At 44.7% G+C, this 17,279-nt stretch overlaps 2 protein-coding genes across 7 annotated transcripts; both read right to left on the reverse strand.

The window, feature by feature from the left end:
- Positions 1–451: 451 nt before the first annotated feature.
- Positions 452–12,453, reverse strand: pgm2l1 (phosphoglucomutase 2-like 1). The gene is made up of 14 exons (XM_030405853.1): positions 11,966–12,453; positions 7,737–7,904; positions 7,419–7,525; positions 7,142–7,226; positions 6,963–7,046; positions 5,940–6,136; positions 5,639–5,828; positions 5,447–5,544; positions 5,179–5,359; positions 2,984–3,077; positions 2,737–2,866; positions 2,189–2,378; positions 1,781–1,914; positions 452–1,586 (listed from the first exon to the last, which is right to left on the reverse strand). The coding sequence occupies exons 1-14, from the start codon at positions 12,065–12,067 to the stop codon at positions 1,484–1,486; spliced, it is 1,863 nt and encodes a 620-aa protein (XP_030261713.1). The 5' UTR covers positions 12,068–12,453; the 3' UTR covers positions 452–1,483.
- A 1,738-nt stretch (positions 12,454–14,191) lies between these two features.
- lipt2 (lipoyl(octanoyl) transferase 2) lies at positions 14,192–17,244 on the reverse strand. 6 transcript variants are annotated; one of them, XM_030394068.1, is made up of 5 exons: positions 16,328–17,244; positions 16,120–16,147; positions 15,285–15,598; positions 15,081–15,207; positions 14,192–14,722 (listed from the first exon to the last, which is right to left on the reverse strand). In XM_030394068.1, exons 3-5 carry the CDS (start codon positions 15,591–15,593, stop codon positions 14,475–14,477), a joined length of 684 nt encoding a protein of 227 aa, XP_030249928.1. In that variant the 5' UTR covers positions 15,594–15,598; positions 16,120–16,147; positions 16,328–17,244; the 3' UTR covers positions 14,192–14,474. The 6 variants fall into 6 exon arrangements, with proteins under 6 accessions (XP_030249928.1, XP_030249937.1, XP_030249921.1 ...); XM_030394077.1 differs by having other exon boundaries at positions 15,985–16,147; XM_030394061.1 differs by having other exon boundaries at positions 16,256–17,244.
- Positions 17,245–17,279: the final 35 nt, after the last annotated feature.

Consider the following 17,279-nt stretch of genomic DNA (forward strand, 5'->3'; position numbering starts at 1 on the left):
GTTTTAATGTTTTATTCATGAACTTTATGGTTTAACTCCTGAAAGCTGCTTAAAAATAGAGCTGACAAAATAATTCCTATATATTTATTGATATTTATTAACAGACTGTGTAGTTAACTGAGGCTGTAATAAGAGACGTGCAATAAAATACTACAAGAATAAAGTCTTATGTTTCTGTTAGTGATCTGCAAACATTTGTATGAGAAAAGGTTTTAATGAGAACTACTTCAGAATAATTCAGTTCCTGAAGAGGAAACCTGAGAGACGAAGACGACGAAGAGTTCGAACATTTCCGAGACACAAATAACAATTGTAGATTAAAACATTTTATAAAACAGAAGAACTGCACTTTCACTGAGAAGTCTCGGCTCCTTTTTCTCTGATTTAACTGAAGTGTTTGTTGAGTGAAGCAGCAAAACGTCCTCTAAATGAATTAACACCAAACACATCATAAAGATTTTGTAGAGTTTTTATTGGTGATTGTCAGAGAGCCGCAGGAGCAGAAGCTGTATTTGTATTATGACCGTAAAACTACCAACAGCAACATTCAACAGACGGAGCTGAGCAACCCTTCAACTACACAACTACACAACTACACAACTACACAACGACATGTGACACCATCATCAGCATCAACTGTCACATAAATATCTTTCATCTCTGCCAGTATAAAAATAAATAACTTCAACATGAACGACACAAAGAGAAGATACCAGCAGCTGTTTGGTTAAAGGGACAGTCCCCCTTTAATCCACATGTGGAAGTTCAGTGACAACAAACTGTTGACAACAAAACAAACACAACAAAAGTCCGATGAGTCATCGTGACGTCTTCAAATGTCTCGTTTTGCTCAAACTGAGATTCAGTCCATTAAAGCTGCAACAAGTTTTGGCTTTTTTACAACAAAAAAAGACTCAAACAATCGATCAATGATCAATATTGTTGAATAATCATTTCTTGTCATCACTACAAACAACATAATCTTTTGTCTTATCACAAAATATTTTCACCCCAACAGGAAGTGTTTGGACACTAAAACTTCAATATGTCAACTTAATATTTCATTAAATTATCTGATTTTTTGTGTTTCATGATGAAACATAAAAGAAATAATTGAAATCTAACGAGACATTTATTTATTTATTTATTTATTTCTGTTTTGTTGTTGATGAACTTCCAGATTTAATGTTTTTAAACTCTTCAGTGTTTGAAAACAAATATTTAGTTTCTATGAAAATACTTCTGAAAATACTTTAATGATCCTGCAGCTGTTCAGCATCTGTCCTGTGAACCAATCACATTCAAAGACACATCGTCACTGTCCTGTTTACCCATCATGCTCTCTGCTGTGTGATGATGACTGGAGGACACAGCAGCAACTTAATATCCATCACTACTGAGTTCTTGCTAATGATTCAGTGCATGATTTGTTTCTGATGTGTGCTCTACTGACAGGATGTGACATCAATGACAGGAGGCGGAGCTAAACACAGCGGCGAATCAGGTTGTTCCTCTCGGGCTCCAGGAACTCGTCCACCAGAGCAGCGGTGATCTTCAGGAGCTCCTCCTCCAGATGAGACACCTCGCTGCAACACAGACACAGAGTGATGATGTCAGCGAGGCCACGCCCACATCATGATGCCATTTCACAAGGCCACGCCCACAAAACAAGTTATCAAGGAAATATTTTTTATCTGGCTTATTTTACTTGATTTTTTTTTTTTAAACGGTAAAGAAAGTGTGTGTGTGTTTTGTACACACAGTATCACAGTCAGCTCACCTGTTCCCAGGTGCGGCGCAGTACTCCGTGTAGAACTTGATTTTGGGTTCGGTGCCGCTGGTTCTCAGCGTGGCCACGACGCCGTTCTGCAGACTGAAGGTGATCATTTGACTGCTCTTTGACACAGGAAGTACCTCCAGACACACACACACACACACACACACACACACACAAAGTAACTAAGTAAATCTATTACAGTACTTTTTTCTAGAATTTCCATTTAACCGACGTTGTACTTTTCCTGCAGACTGAACACATCGCGGGGGTCGTGAACACAGAAGCGAGTAAGCAGCCTTTAGTCAAAGCGACGGATTATTCAAATGTTCCTGATTGGTTGACAGTAAAATACCAGCCGTTATAAATCGCAGTAACACAGAGACTTTGCTGTTCTTCACCTGCACAACTTACAGATTTGAGGTCAGGCTGGCTGCTGTCGTATCCCGTGGTAACGTCTCTGATGTGGACGATCCGGACGCCACCGCACATCTTCGGGTACGACCCGTCACCGTCAAAGTTTCTGATCCGTCTGAAGATCTTCTGTATGGTGGGGGAGTCATTGCAGATGACGTAGGAGGTCTTGGACACATGATAACCATACCTGGAGACAGGAAGTCACAAGAGACACAACTTTCAAAATAAGAGAGAGGAAGACACCTCCTACATTTACTGTAAACTTTCTAACAAGCCAGTAAACTGTCGGGTTCTTTAACCTGAACGCTGAAGCAACAACTACTGAAGACAGGTGTGTGCTGCCCTCTGCTGGTGAAAATGATGCAGTGCAGCCTGAACCACATATAAAAATGCATTCAGATATTAAAAGTGAGACTAAACTAAATGAAATGTTGATTTAAAGTTAAAGAGGAACACTATGTTTATACATCCACATGTTTATTAGTTTGTTGTGTGTAAAGGAACAGTTGCTGTTCACGTCTCTCTGCTCTCACATCAACACTCACGTCTGGTAGATGTTGTGCAGTTGTTGGTTCAGACTCAGGTTCTGGTTGTGGAGGTAAGCAGCCATTTCAGCCACGACGGCTGCCGAGCTCACACCATCTTTCTCAGGAACCAAACTGCCGCACAGGAAACCTGAAGACAGGAAACACAAGTTTAACTCCTCTTTAGGAAGAGAGTCGGATCAGCACACAAAGAGCTGGACCACTTCTGGACTCTTTACATGAATACAGAACAAATAAACCTGGTTACCGATCGACTCCTCGAAGGAAAATATGACTGTGTTTCCTGTTTTGGAGAGTTCGTGTATTCTGTTCCCGATCCACTTAAACCCAGGAAGAGTCTCCTGTTAGAGACAGACAGGAAGGACGCCATCACCACCATCTTCATCACCATCACCATCACCATCTTCATCACCACCACCATCACCATCATCATCACCATCTTCATCACCACCATCTTCATCACCACCATCACCATCATCATCACCATCTTCATCACCATCACCATCATCACCACCATCTTCATCACCATCATCACCATCACCATCTTCATCACCACCATCACCATCACCATCATCATCACCATCTTCATCACCACCATCTTCATCACCATCACCATCACCATCATCACCACCATCACCATCATCATCACCATCTTCATCACCATCACCATCTTCACCACCTTCATCATCATCACCACCATCACCATCATCATCACCACCATCACCATCTTCATCACCATCATCGCCACCATCACCACCATCACCATCTTCTTCACCACCATCACCATCATCACCACCACCATCACCATCTTCATCACCACCATCACCATCTTCATCACCATCATCACCACCATCACCATCTTCATCACCATCATCGCCACCATCACCATCACCATCACCACCATCTTCATCATCACCACCATCACCATCTTCATCACCATCATCGCCACCATCACCATCACCATCACCACCATCTTCATCACCATCACCACCATCTTCATCACCACCACCATCACCATCATCACCTTCATCACCACCATCACCATCATCATCACCATCATCACCACCATCACCATCATCATCATCATCATCACCACCATCATCATCACCACCACCATCATCATCACCATCACCATCACCATCACCACCATCACCATCATCATCATCACCACCATCACCATCATCATCACCACCATCACCATCATCATCACCACCATCACCATCTTCATCACCATCATCGCCACCATCACCACCACCATCACCATCTTCATCACCACCATCACCATCTTCTTCACCACCATCACCATCATCACCACCACCATCACCATCTTCATCACCACCATCATCATCACCACCATCACCATCTTCATCACCATCATCGCCACCATCACCATCACCATCACCATCACCATCATCATCACCATCTTCATCATCATCATCACCACCATCACCACCACCATCACCATCATCACCACCATCACCATCTTCATCATCATCATCACCACCATCACCATCATCATCACCACCATCACCATCATCATCACCACCATCACCATCTTCATCACCATCATCGCCACCATCACCACCACCATCACCATCTTCATCACCACCATCACCATCTTCTTCACCACCATCACCATCATCATCACCACCATCACCATCTTCATCACCATCATCGCCACCATCACCATCACCATCACCACCATCTTCATCATCACCTTCATCACCACCATCACCTTCATCACCATCATCATCACCACCATCACCTTCATCACCATCATCACCATCACCATCTTCATCACCACCATCATCATCACCATCTTCATCACCATCATCACCACCATCACCATCTTCATCACCATCATCGCCACCATCACCATCACCACCATCACCATCACCACCATCTTCATCACCACCACCATCACCATCATCACCTTCATCACCACCATCACCATCATCACCATCACCATCATCACCTTCATCACCATCATCACCATCATCATCACCATCACCATCATCACCATCATCATCCAATCACCATCACCATCTTCATCACCATCACCACCATCACCATCTTCATCATCACCATCACCATCTTCATCACCATCATCATCACCACCATCACCATCTTCATCATCACCACCATCACCATCATCACCACCATCACCATCATCATCACCATCATCACCATCATCATCACCATCTTCATCACCATCATCACCATCATCATCACCATCATCACCATCACCACCATCACCACCATCTTCATCACCATCACCATCACCATCTTCATCACCATCACCATCATCATCACCATCACCATCACCATCTTCATCACCATCATCACCATCATCATCACCATCATCATCACCATCTTCATCACCATCATCATCATCACTTGACTACACTGACAGAATAATCAGTCCTGATTTGAAGCTCTGACCTCGAACTTGAATCCCTCTATACGAGCGAAGGCCTGCAGGATCTTGGAGGAGACCGTGGTGGCCAACATGTAAACCTTCTGACAGTCTGCAGGATCCGGATGAGCTTCCTTCCAATTAAACAGCATCCACCAACCCAACAAAGCAGCCAGCTCGTTACCTGTGAACACCTTCCAACCGCACCTGAAAGACAGACAAGTGGAGACAGGTAAACTACACCTGTAGTGCTGGGGTCCAGTGTTGAGCTTTAGCTGGGACGGTCTCAGTTACCCGTCAGACTTCTCTGCTATCGCCAAGCGGTCGGCATCAGGATCCGTCGCCAGAACAATGCCAGCGTTTTCCTTTTCTGCCAGAAGAAGAGAAAGTTCCTGGACAACAGAAGAAGAAAATAACTGACAATTTACTCAAAATTATTAAATGTTGGATTCAGAGAATCGGTGTCAGAAGAGTTGTCTGTCCTACCAGGACCGACTCTCCCTCCTCGGGGTTTGGGCAGCGGACGGAGGAGAAGTTGGGGTCGGGGTCTTTCTGCTCGGGGACAGGGATAGGTGGAGCGAAGCCGAAGGTTTGGAAGGCCTCCTGGACGAAGTCGTGTCCGACGCCGTGGAACGAAGAGTGGACAAACTTCAGTGTGCAACTTCTGTTCAGATCCCTAAGAGACACCAGAGACATGTCAGACATGTTGGCTCTGTACACCCTGCAGACCCAGTAGACTCTGTTCCCCGTGCAGCTCCGGAGGTCGGGACCACTTTGATCCTGTTACCTATGGAAGCAGAGGGAGGTGAGCTCGTCCATGTAGCAGCTGTTGATCTGGGTCAGGGGGTCAGTCCTCAAGGGAGAGGTCTCCACCAGCTCCTCCTCCCAGCAGGAGGAGCTCCAGGGCTCCAGCTGCTCCTCGATACTCCGCAGGATCTCCTTGTCATGTGGTGAGGAGATCTGAGCGCCGTTGCACCAGTACACCTGCAGAGGGCGATACAGACCTGAGGCTGTTCACACAGAACAAACTGATCGTGAGCACAGAAACACAAAATATAGTCGGAGCGCAGAGCGGGTTTTAATCCAAAGGCCAGAGCGATGGTTCCGTTTCGCTCCAGTTCTGTTGCGATACCGCTCTCCACGAGTCTAGGGCATGCACAAGTCCAGACTCACATGTGCCTTCAAGGGTTAGCCCACATCAGAGGAGGTCATTCGTTGAGAGATGGAGTTTGTAAAATATTTCGAAAAGCAGGCAGACAGGTCAGATAGGCGCAACGTCAGGAACTGCGCCCTCTATTAAATTTGAGCGAGCGTGGAGCGATTTCACCGGAGCTGAAGGAAATTTTAGGTGAGCGGAGAGCGAGCGGAGCTGTCTGGTTTAACTTGGAGCGATGGAGCGAAGGAGCGAACACCCACGTAAGCAGGGAGCGGAAATTTTCCCCGCTCAGCTCCGCTCACATGCTCTGACCTGTGGTCACGTCTGGATGGGAGCCTCATAATAGAAGTGGGCGGATTAATTTTAGCAGGATTATGATGATGTCACAGGGCATTTAACCTCTGACCTTTAGGATATCAAATGTCATAACAACATCATTTTATCCTGTCAGACATCTGTGTCCGATTTTATCTGAAACATCGAGTGTCACACAGTGAGCTTTGATCGGTTCATTCGGGAGTCATCGTGAACATTTGGACCTCGAGTGTTCTTGAGACACTGTGTTCACAACAATGGAAGAGACAATCTGAAAACATGATGATGATACCTGTCACCTGTCCTGCAACAACCAGGTGTATTCATTCATGACATCACCTTGTATCCATTGTCTTCTTTGGGGTTGTGTGAGGCGGTGACCATCACGCCGGCCGCTGCCCCGAGCTTCTTCACAGCGTACGGCTGGAAACAAACACACACTGCAGGTAAGAACTTCACACAGATCAGCTGACCTCAGCACAAGTGATGTGACAAGTGATGCATTAGTGTTTCCTCACCACGTAGGGCGTGGGGACGAACGTGGAGAAGAGATGAACAGGAACGTCTCTGCTGAGCAGCACAGCCGCTGTCAACTTCGCCAAACTGGAACAATCAACAAGTAAACAAAAAATCAAGTCACATCCCGTCTTCCTTCTGACACGGTCTGATCTCCAGGTCTGAATGTGAGATTCTGGTGAACTGGCCCTTTATTACTTCTCATTAGTGACTAGAGTCCATGTTAGATTCGCATCAGATTACAGAGCTCTGCAGTTACTAATGTTTCCTAATAGTTACCGCTGACTGCTGCAGCCGCTCTCCTCCTGACCTCTGGTGTCGAAACCAACAACCACTCCTCGACTGCTGAAGTCTGCGAAATACCTGGACAGGTACGAACACAAACCCTGAAGACAGACAGAGAACGACAAAATCTTCATTCTTTAAGGTCTTTAGTTTGTTTACATGTTTAACAAAACATCAAGAAACAGAAATTCAAGGATATAGAAAGAGAGGGAGACATGAAGTGATGGAGAGAGACAGGAAGCCATGAAACTTGGACATATAAAGGAACCAGTACCTGGTCCTGTTGTTGGACTGGTTTCTACCTGGTCTCACCTGTGTAGACTGGATGACTGTGAGGTCGTTGATCCGGCTGAATCCAGCTCCCATCGGTGCTCTGAGTCCTGCCGTGCCGAAGCTCATCCTGCTGCATAGTCTCTTCCTCAGCTCGTCCAGATGACCCGCCGCCACCAGAGACTCCACCTGAGCCCGAGTCCAGCGGTTCTACGAGAAGAACAGGAAATGCATCGCTGACAGATCAGTGACTGACCTTAATCAGTGCATTTACATGACACTCAAGAAAAACAAATTACTGTGTTAGTCCGACTATTTTTAAGATGCCTTAATGATGACCTTAGTCTGACTAAAATCATAACGGATCAGATTTCTCATAGTCGGATTAAAACACCCAGATTGTTGATTGATAGTCACATTACTCCTGCATGTATACGTTCTATCAGATTGGATTCAGATTTTGCGTTCTGTGCAGGCGCAAGATTTTTTTCCCGGGGCCGTGAACCGGAAGTAGACGGACGACGACGGCGGCGTCTTTTTTCTTCCGAAATCACCGCAAGAAAGAGAGAAAGAGCACCATTGTGCATCTAGTTTGTGTAATTATCATGTACACGTGTATATGAAATGTACAAAGATGTAGCTTCTGTCTCGCTCTTCGTACGCCATCTTTCTGGTATGCCGAGGCAGTTTGTTGTTGCTGGTGACGTAAAGAGGTCAGCCGGAGGTGTTTCAGTTACCACTAGATGAAATGTGTACAGCGCCACCTAGCGTACCGAACTGAACTTTTAATCTACAGACTGCTCCTTTAATCTACAGACTGCTCCTTTAATCTACAGACTGAACCTTTAATCTACAGACTGAACCTTTAATCTACAGACTGCTCCTTTAATCTACAGACTGAACCTTTAATCTACAGACTGAACCTTTAATCTACCGACTGCTCCTTTAATCTACAGACTGAACCTTTAATCTACAGACTGCTCCTTTAATCTACAGACTGCTCCTTTAATCTACAGACTGAACCTTTAATCTACAGACTGCTCCTTTAATCTACAGACTGCTCCTTTAATCTACAGACTGAACCTTTAATCTACAGACTGCTCCTTTAATCTACAGACTGAACCTTTAATCTACAGACTGCTCCTTTAATCTACAGACTGAACCTTTAATCTACAGACTGCTCCTTTAATCTACAGACTGCTCCTTTAATCTACAGACTGAACCTTTAATCTACAGACTGCTCCTTTAATCTACAGACTGAACCTTTAATCTACAGACTGCTCCTTTAATCTACAGACTGCTCCTTTAATCTACAGACTGAACCTTTAATCTACAGACTGCTCCTTTAATCTACAGACTGCTCCTTTAATCTACAGACTGCTCCTTTAATCTACAGACTGAACCTTAATCTACAGACTGCTCCTTTAATCTACAGACTGAACCTTTAATCTACAGACTGAACCTTTAATCTACAGACTGCTCCTTTAATCTACAGACTGCTCCTTTAATCTACAGACTGCTCCTTTAATCTACAGACTGAACCTTTAATCTACAGACTGCTCCTTTAATCTACAGACTGCTCCTTTAATCTACAGACTGAACCTTTAATCTACAGACTGCTCCTTTAATCTACAGACTGCTCCTTTAATCTACAGACTGCTCCTTTAATCTACAGACTGAACCTTTAATCTACAGACTGCTCCTTTAATCTACAGACTGCTCCTTTAATCTACAGACTGCTCCTTTAATCTACAGACTGAACCTTTAATCTACAGACTGCTCCTTTAATCTACAGACTGCTCCTTTAATCTACAGACTGCTCCTTTAATCTACAGACTGAACCTTTAATCTACAGACTGCTCCTTTAATCTACAGACTGCTCCTTTAATCTACAGACTGAACCTTTAATCTACAGACTGCTCCTTTAATCTACAGACTGCTCCTTTAATCTACAGACTGCTCCTTTAATCTACAGACTGCACCTTTAATCTACAGACTGCTCCTTTAATCTACAGACTGCACCTTTAATCTACAGACTGCTCCTTAATCTACAGACTGAACCTTTTAATCTACAGACTGCTCCTTTAATCTACAGACTGCTCCTTTAATCTACAGACTGCACCTTTAATCTACAGACTGCTCCTTTAATCTACAGACTGAACCTTTAATCTACAGACTGCTCCTTTAATCTACAGACTGCTCCTTTAATCTACAGACTGCTCCTTAATCTACAGACTGAACCTTTAATCTACAGACTGAACCTTTAATCTACAGACTGCTCCTTTAATCTACAGACTGCTCCTTTAATCTACAGACTGAACCTTTAATCTACAGACTGCTCCTTTAATCTACAGACTGCTCCTTTAATCTACAGACTGCTCCTTTAATCTACAGACTGAACCTTTAATCTACAGACTGAACCTTTAATCTACAGACTGCTCCTTTAATCTACAGACTGCTCCTTTAATCTACAGACTGAACCTTTAATCTACAGACTGCTCCTTTAATCTACAGACTGAACCTTTAATCTACAGACTGCTCCTTTAATCTACAGACTGCTCCTTTAATCTACAGACTGCTCCTTTAATCTACAGACTGCTCCTTTAATCTACAGACTGAACCTTTAATCTACAGACTGAACCTTTAATCTACAGACTGCTCCTTTAATCTACAGACTGAACCTTTAATCTACAGACTGCTCCTTTAATCTACAGACTGCTCCTTTAATCTACAGACTGCTCCTTTAATCTACAGACTGCTCCTTTAATCTACAGACTGAACCTTTAATCTACAGACTGCTCCTTTAATCTACAGACTGAACCTTTAATCTACAGACTGCTCCTTTAATCTACAGACTGCTCCTTTAATCTACAGACTGCTCCTTTAATCTGTCTGACATTTGCAGCTCAGGTCAGAAATGTAATGACCTTTAAAACTCCACAGCTCTCCGGTCACAGTGAGTGTGTGTTTGTGTGTGTGTGTGTATGTGTGTGTGTGTGTGTTTGCGTGTGTGTGTGTGTTTGTGTGTGTGTGTGTGTGTGTGTGTGTGTGTGTGTATGTGTGTGTGTTTGTGTGTATGTGTGTGTGTGTGTGTGTGTTTGTGTGTGTGTGTGTGTTTGCGTGTGTGTGTGTGTTTGTGTGTGTGTGTGTGTGTGTGTGTATGTGTGTAGCTCTCATAAATATAAATGTTGCGCACAGAGAACAAGATGACGTCATCAGTCACGTGTCCTGGTGAAACCGTCACAGCCCCTGAATTTAATTATTGTTTTTGGGAGATCCATGACAGGAACGGTTCCGAGGAACGGTTCTGAGTTCTGTATTAGTTGGGAAGATAACGGAAACACTAGCTAACATTATGTTGCTCTCTGATCTGAGACCTGCAGTTTAAGAGGAGCCGGATCATGAATCATCCTGAGCTGCAGGTCGGCTGCTGTCACCGGGCAGAACCACTGTGGTCCAGCTCAGTGAGGCCAACACACAGAAACATGTCAGCATTATTATCAAGATGTAACATTAAACTCTGCAGCTCTGAACATCTGACATGGAATCTGGAGGATGAGTCTGACATGCAGATGGCTTCATTAGCAGAACCGTGCGGGCCAATTAATCCAAACTGCTGACTCATGCTGTGTTCCATCTCCTGTTCTCTCCATCAGGACCAGACAGCCGCCGGGGTGCCAGCCGTCCTGCCAGCCGTCCTGCAGGTCCGCACTGCGGCCGCCACACACTCTCTGACCCCGCCGACACACACACGCAGCTGTGTTGCCACTCAGAACTCCCATTACAAACCAGGCCATTTAAGATTATCTTGTATGTTGACAAAATCATTTATAATGACAGGTATGACCTGGCATGTTTTCTGGAGTGGTTGGTTCTAGTGAAGTATTCCGCACACGCATTTTGAACCCAGAATCTCGAATTTAAAATATGTTTTTAGTTTTATAGCTGCAGCGCCTGCTAAACCTTCACGCCCCCAACACACCCGGACTCTGAGCTGCCCTAAATAGCAAGCAAACTGTCTATGTAACAATTATTAATATAGATTAAATTATTATTGAGCCGATTTCACCAGACGTTCCTGACTATCTCTCAGATACTGGATCTTAATGAGTATGATGACGTACGTTTGCCAAAATTCATGGTGTTTTTAAAATGAGAGATTTATCAGGGCGGTCTGGTGTGACGTTCACGTCCTACACGGGGTCGCGTACAGAAGCAGCCCGAGTTGAAGTTGTCTCCCCAGCTGCTGAACATCACGGACAGACACTCACCTTGTCCCAGGTCAACCACTGGTGCACTGCCTTGTCCAGCTGCGGGTCGCCGGTGCTCTGGCACCGCGAGTTGGCGTTCAGGTCCCCGTTAACGTCCCCCATGCTGCCGGACAGACGGGATAAGAAGCTAACAGTCAGCACAGAGCAGCAGGTCCATTTGACTGTCTGCCGGTGTAGCAGAGAGCTGTTAGCCGTTAGCTGCTAGCTGTTAGCTTCCCGCTGTTAGCTGGAGCCGACACTCATCTCCTGTTATGATGGCTGCTGCCGATCAACTCTCAGCCTTTAACTCCACACAGGCTAATGCTAATGCTAGCTGCGTGCAAGAGTAACACTACGAGCAGTTGAAGCCGATAGCAGCTGCTAACTGCATGCTAACTGCATGCTAACCGAGAGCATTACTGTGTAAATACTCTTCTTAAAATTACTTTAGTTCATAAACAGTCAAGTCCCGAAGAGGAAACACATATGCGCGCGCGCACACACACACACACAGCTTCCGGTCAACTTATAGAATAAAAGTATCGTTGATAAGCAAATGATCAATAATGAAAACAATACTAGTTTTTATGTTTCGACATTAATTATGATTTATTAACACAGCAAATAAAACAGCACTAATGAGCGTCTGTTGTTCAAATACTGATGTTTGTTTCAACTTCAAGGTGTTTATCTGATTTATGATTACATCGATTAATTAAAAAAAATCTACTTTGATGCAGCATGTAATCTATAGGCACTAGTAACTAAATCAATCAGAGAAATGTAGTGGAGTGGAAATGTAAAATCACAGAAAATGAATGATGATTAAAGAATGACGCTGATGTATAATCAGAAAGAAAATCTGAGCTTTTTTTTTTTATTTTATCAAGGGTGCAATACGTAGTTTTTAGTTGAAAACAAATTTGATCAAAATCATCACCGAAATGTGAAGACAAAACGGTTTTGACATTATGATATACATGTACTGTAGTTAGCATGCTAACCACCTAGCATCAGATTCAAATGTTGTTCATTGAACAGAAACATAAATGTAAAAATGAGGCAGAGTGGTTTCTGCAGTTCACTCTGTGGTTCTCGTCACTGTCCTAACTTCTACCTTTAAACACCATTAACTTCAGCATTCATGATGATGTAATCAGGGTAATTTAACTGATTGTATTATGGGGTATTTTTAGGATGTGTTCAGTCCAGTTTAAGAGGCTTCAGGTGTACTGGACTCTTTAAAGGGCCTTATTTAGTTTTGCTCTTGTTCAGGTTTGAATGAATTGTAAAGTCTTTAATCAGTCCCTCCAGAAAAATGCGATTTTGCAATCGCATAATTCAATGCATAATCAGCCAAAGTCCGCATATTTATGTGGGGGCAGCATTTTTTCAAATGCGCAGCACTTTCGCTGCATAAATTGCAGATTTCCGCGCAAAATATGCAGGGCTTGCATGATTTCATAATCCCTGCATTTTCGTTGCAAAAAAGTCACATATATCTCAGCAGAAAGTTGAAAAATGTTGCGTTTACTTCACACAAGAGCAGCCATTTTCCCCTGTTGCCATGGGAACGCTATGAAGCGACGTAATTACGCGACTTGAACATCATCAAAAGCTGCAAACCCCGCGATGAAGCCATGATGGAGCCCGCAAATCAGTCTCATTAGCCAACAAAAAATCAAATTAGTTTCAAAAACCTTCCAGTTGTAAGTATATTAGTAGTGTGTAAATGTACGGTACAGTAAGAGAAGCACTTTGTGCGTTGGAAGCACTTATTTTAACAGAAGATGTCTGTTTTGTACAGCTGCCTCTGTAAAACAGGAAACACATTTTATTTTTTCATATTTTATTTATTCATTTTTACAGAAGTTGTAGCATATTCCTTTTGTAAAGCTACAGAACGTGTTTGACTCATCAATGTTTTGTAAGTTTGAGCCATGTGTTTATTAAGGTCTGAAATAAAACAAGCTGAGAACTTAAATATTCCTTTCTGTGATGTAGTACGCTGCTTATCATAGGAAGTAATAAGAAATGACTCTTTACATTAAGGTAGTAGCCCAGTGAGAACAGGGTGTTGGGGGAATCACTTTTTTTTTTCTTTTTCATCAAACCGCAGTTTTTGCAAGTTTCTGCAATTTCATCGCATAAAATTGCATAAATATCCCCAATATTCCATCGCATTTTTTAAGAAAACGTGCCGCATAATCAAGGATTTTTGCCCGCAACGATCACAAAAAAACTGCATTTTTCTGGAAGGACTGTTTAATAGACCAAATAATTCCATTAGTTGACCCTGAATTTTAGCTCAGCCTCGTAACTTTAACTAGAAACAAAACCTGACTCTGGATCTTAAATGAAAAATTAAAGTCATTTCCATTTCACAGAACAACTTCAGAGCTTTTTAAAAATGTCATCAGTAAATGTCAAAGTAGTTTAACAGCCTTCTTACCGAGCAACACACCACAGATCACGCTGAGCACAACCTGAACGGATCAGAACACAACTTCTGTCATATTTTATAACAAAGTCAGTTTCTACGCTGACGATCGTCCGCTGTGCGTCCGTCTGTCAGCTGACAGTTGAACTGGTCTCTGAAGGCGTCCAGCAGGTGAGGGATGGTTTCCTCCACACTGACGTCTCTCTGCAGCTCAGCGCTCAGTGATGTCACTCCTTTACCTTCGATACCACACGGCACGATGTGGCTGAACCACGACATGTCGGTGTTACAGTTCAGAGCCAAACCGTGAGAGGTGACGTATCGACCGCAGTGGATTCCTACAGACAAAACAACCAACACACCATCAGCAGAAGCTCCTTTAATCTTCCAACAGCAAGTTTAGCGATTTTAAAGGAACAGTGCACCCATCAGACAGTTACTGATTATCTGCTCATCTGTAAAGGTAAGAGCCTTCAGGCGGCCATTTTGCACTGCCTTAATGAAGGCTGAAACACGTCGGCATGTTTTTGTGATTAAGAGCTTTTTAACTCATTGCACTCTTGAGTGCCTATTCTAGTAATATTTGACATCTTAATTGACAAGCAATTTAGAACAAGATGTTCGGACTGAGAAACAGACTGAAACGAGACGTTGAGGAGAAGAAACCTGAACTGTGTGACAGTCGTGTAGTCGTACCGATGGCGCAGATCTTGTTGTCTCCGACCCAGACGCCAGTGTGAGGAGACGTAGACGCTTCGAGACCGAAACGGCTGCAAAGGGAGATGATGGTCTTCTCCAGCTCACACACGTACCAGCGAACACTCTAAGGATCAGATCAGACGTCAACACGACTCCAGTCACATTCAAACACATTCAGCTCCAGAACAAACCACTTCAGACCTTCTTGAAGCAGCTCAGATTGAGGACCGGGTAGCAGACCAGCTGTCCCGGCCCGTGGAAGGTGATGAGTCCTCCTCGATTGGTGCGGTGGACGTCAGCCCCCAGCAGGCGCAGCCGGTCCAGCAGGTGGGCGGGGTAAGGTTTGTGGCGGATCCCGGTGGTATAGACGGGCGGGTGCTGACAGAGCAGCAGAGCGTGAGCCGGACCAGACTTGTGCCGGTTCACGTAGACCTGCTGCAGCCGCAGAGCCTCCTGGTAGGAGACCTGGCCCAGACGGACCACCTCCACCAGCGGCCTGCTGCCATTCATCAGGACTGGAATCAGACCAGAGACATTTAAACACAGCGTCTGTCACGTCATCACATTTCAGTGTTTTCATCTTTTTTTTAGCACTAAAAACAAAAACTGCCTCAAATGTGACAAAAACAGTCATGAAATGTAACTGAGAAATGTACTGAAGCATTTTATGGCATGTCTGCCCTTGGATTCTGATTGTATTTGTACTTGAATGTACCGACAGCTGTGATGACATAATCTCCCCTCGGGGATCAATAAAGTTAATATCGATCATTATCTAAAGGTGAGTGAAGGTAACAGAAGTGAGACTGAGGCTGTGACCGCAGACTGACGTTCAGTTCATCTCAGCTGTGTTTACATTATTTATTTACACACAACAGTTTGTCTAAAGCAACATTCTTACACTGCTGGCAGCCGTGCAAGCTGCCAACTGCCACCGCGACATGCAGCCAGGACAGCCGGGATTCGAACCAGCGACCTCCCGATTACTAGACGACCCGCTCTACCACCTCAGCTAGAGCTGCTCCAAGTGTTTTACCTGTTAATGTCCGGCTCAGCTCCCCGCTCTGCTCCACCAGCTGCTCCTCTACCTGCTCCGCTAACTGCTCCTCTAACTGCTCCTCTACCTGCTCCTCTACCTGCTCCACTAACTGCTCCTCTACCTGCTCCTCTACCTGCTCCACTAACTGCTCCTCTAACTGCTCCACTAACTGCTCCTCTACCTGCTCCTCTAACTGCTCCTCTACCTGCTCCACTAACTGCTCCTCTACCTGCTCCACTAACTGCTCCTCTACCTGCTCCACTAACTGCTCCTCTACCTGCTCCTCTAACTGCTCCTCTACCTGCTCCTCTACCTGCTCCACTAACTGCTCCTCTACCTGCTCCACTAACTGCTCCTCTACCTGCTCCTCTAACTGCTCCTCTACCTGCTCCTCTACCTGCTCCACTAACTGCTCCTCTACCTGCTCCTCTAACTGCTCCTCTATCTTGCTCCTCTAACTGCTCCTCTAACTGCTCCTCTATCTTGCTCCTCTAAATGCTCCTCTACCTGCTCCTCTAACTGCTCCTCTATCTTGCTCCTCTATCTTGCTCCTCTACCTGCTCCTCTAACTGCTCCTCTACCTGCTCCTCTAACTGCTCCTCTATCTTGCTCCTCTACCTGCTCCTCTAACTGCTCCTCTACCTGCTCCTCTAACTGCTCCTCTACCTGCTCCTCTAACTTCTCCTCTAACTGCTCCTCTATCTTGCTCCTCTATCTTGCTCCTCTACCTGCTCCTCTAACTTCTCCTCTAACTGCTCCTCTATCTTGCTCCTCTATCTTGCTCCTCTACCTGCTCCTCTATCTTGCTCCTCTAACTGCTCCTCTACCTGCTCCTCTAACTGCTCCTCTATCTTGCTCCTCTACCTGCTCCTCTACCTGCTCCTCTACCTGCTCCTCTAACTGCTCCTCTACCTGCTCCTCTAACTGCTCCTCTATCTTGCTCCTCTACCTGCTCCTCTCCCTGCTCCTCTAACTGCTCCTCTAACTGCTCCTCTAACTTCTCCTCTAACTGCTCCTCTATCTTGCTCCTCTCCCTGCTCCTCTAACTGCTCCTCTAACTGCTCCTCTACGTGCTCTCACTGCGCGCCGCCATTGTTGTTATGAGTGTTCACCTTCTTCCTCGTCGGTGGTATTGGACGTTCTTTACTTCCGGTGTT

The sequence above is a fragment of the Sparus aurata genome, chromosome 2 (genome assembly GCF_900880675.1).
Source record: "Sparus aurata chromosome 2, fSpaAur1.1, whole genome shotgun sequence".
In the NCBI taxonomy this organism is placed as follows: Eukaryota; Metazoa; Chordata; class Actinopteri; order Spariformes; family Sparidae; genus Sparus; species Sparus aurata.

What these genes read in the sequence shown, in the direction of transcription:
- lipt2 (XM_030394068.1), bottom strand. Translation starts at nt 15,593, where the DNA reads ATGAATGGCAGCAGGCCGCTGGTGGAGGTGGTCCGTCTGGGCCAGGTC. An exon ending in ATCTGAGCTGCTTCAAGAAG is followed by an intron (nt 15,208 to 15,284) that starts GTCTGAAGTGGT and finishes TCTGATCCTTAG; the next exon opens with AGTGTTCGCTGGTACGTGTG. An exon ending in CAACAAGATCTGCGCCATCG is followed by an intron (nt 14,723 to 15,080) that starts GTACGACTACAC and finishes TTTTGTCTGTAG; the next exon opens with GAATCCACTGCGGTCGATAC.
- pgm2l1 (XM_030405853.1), bottom strand. Translation starts at nt 12,067, where the DNA reads ATGGGGGACGTTAACGGGGACCTGAACGCCAACTCGCGGTGCCAGAGC. An exon ending in CAGTCATCCAGTCTACACAG is followed by an intron (nt 7,526 to 7,736) that starts GTGAGACCAGGT and finishes GTCTGTCTTCAG; the next exon opens with GGTTTGTGTTCGTACCTGTC. An exon ending in TTCCTTCGAGGAGTCGATCG is followed by an intron (nt 2,867 to 2,983) that starts GTAACCAGGTTT and finishes TCCTGTCTTCAG; the next exon opens with GTTTCCTGTGCGGCAGTTTG.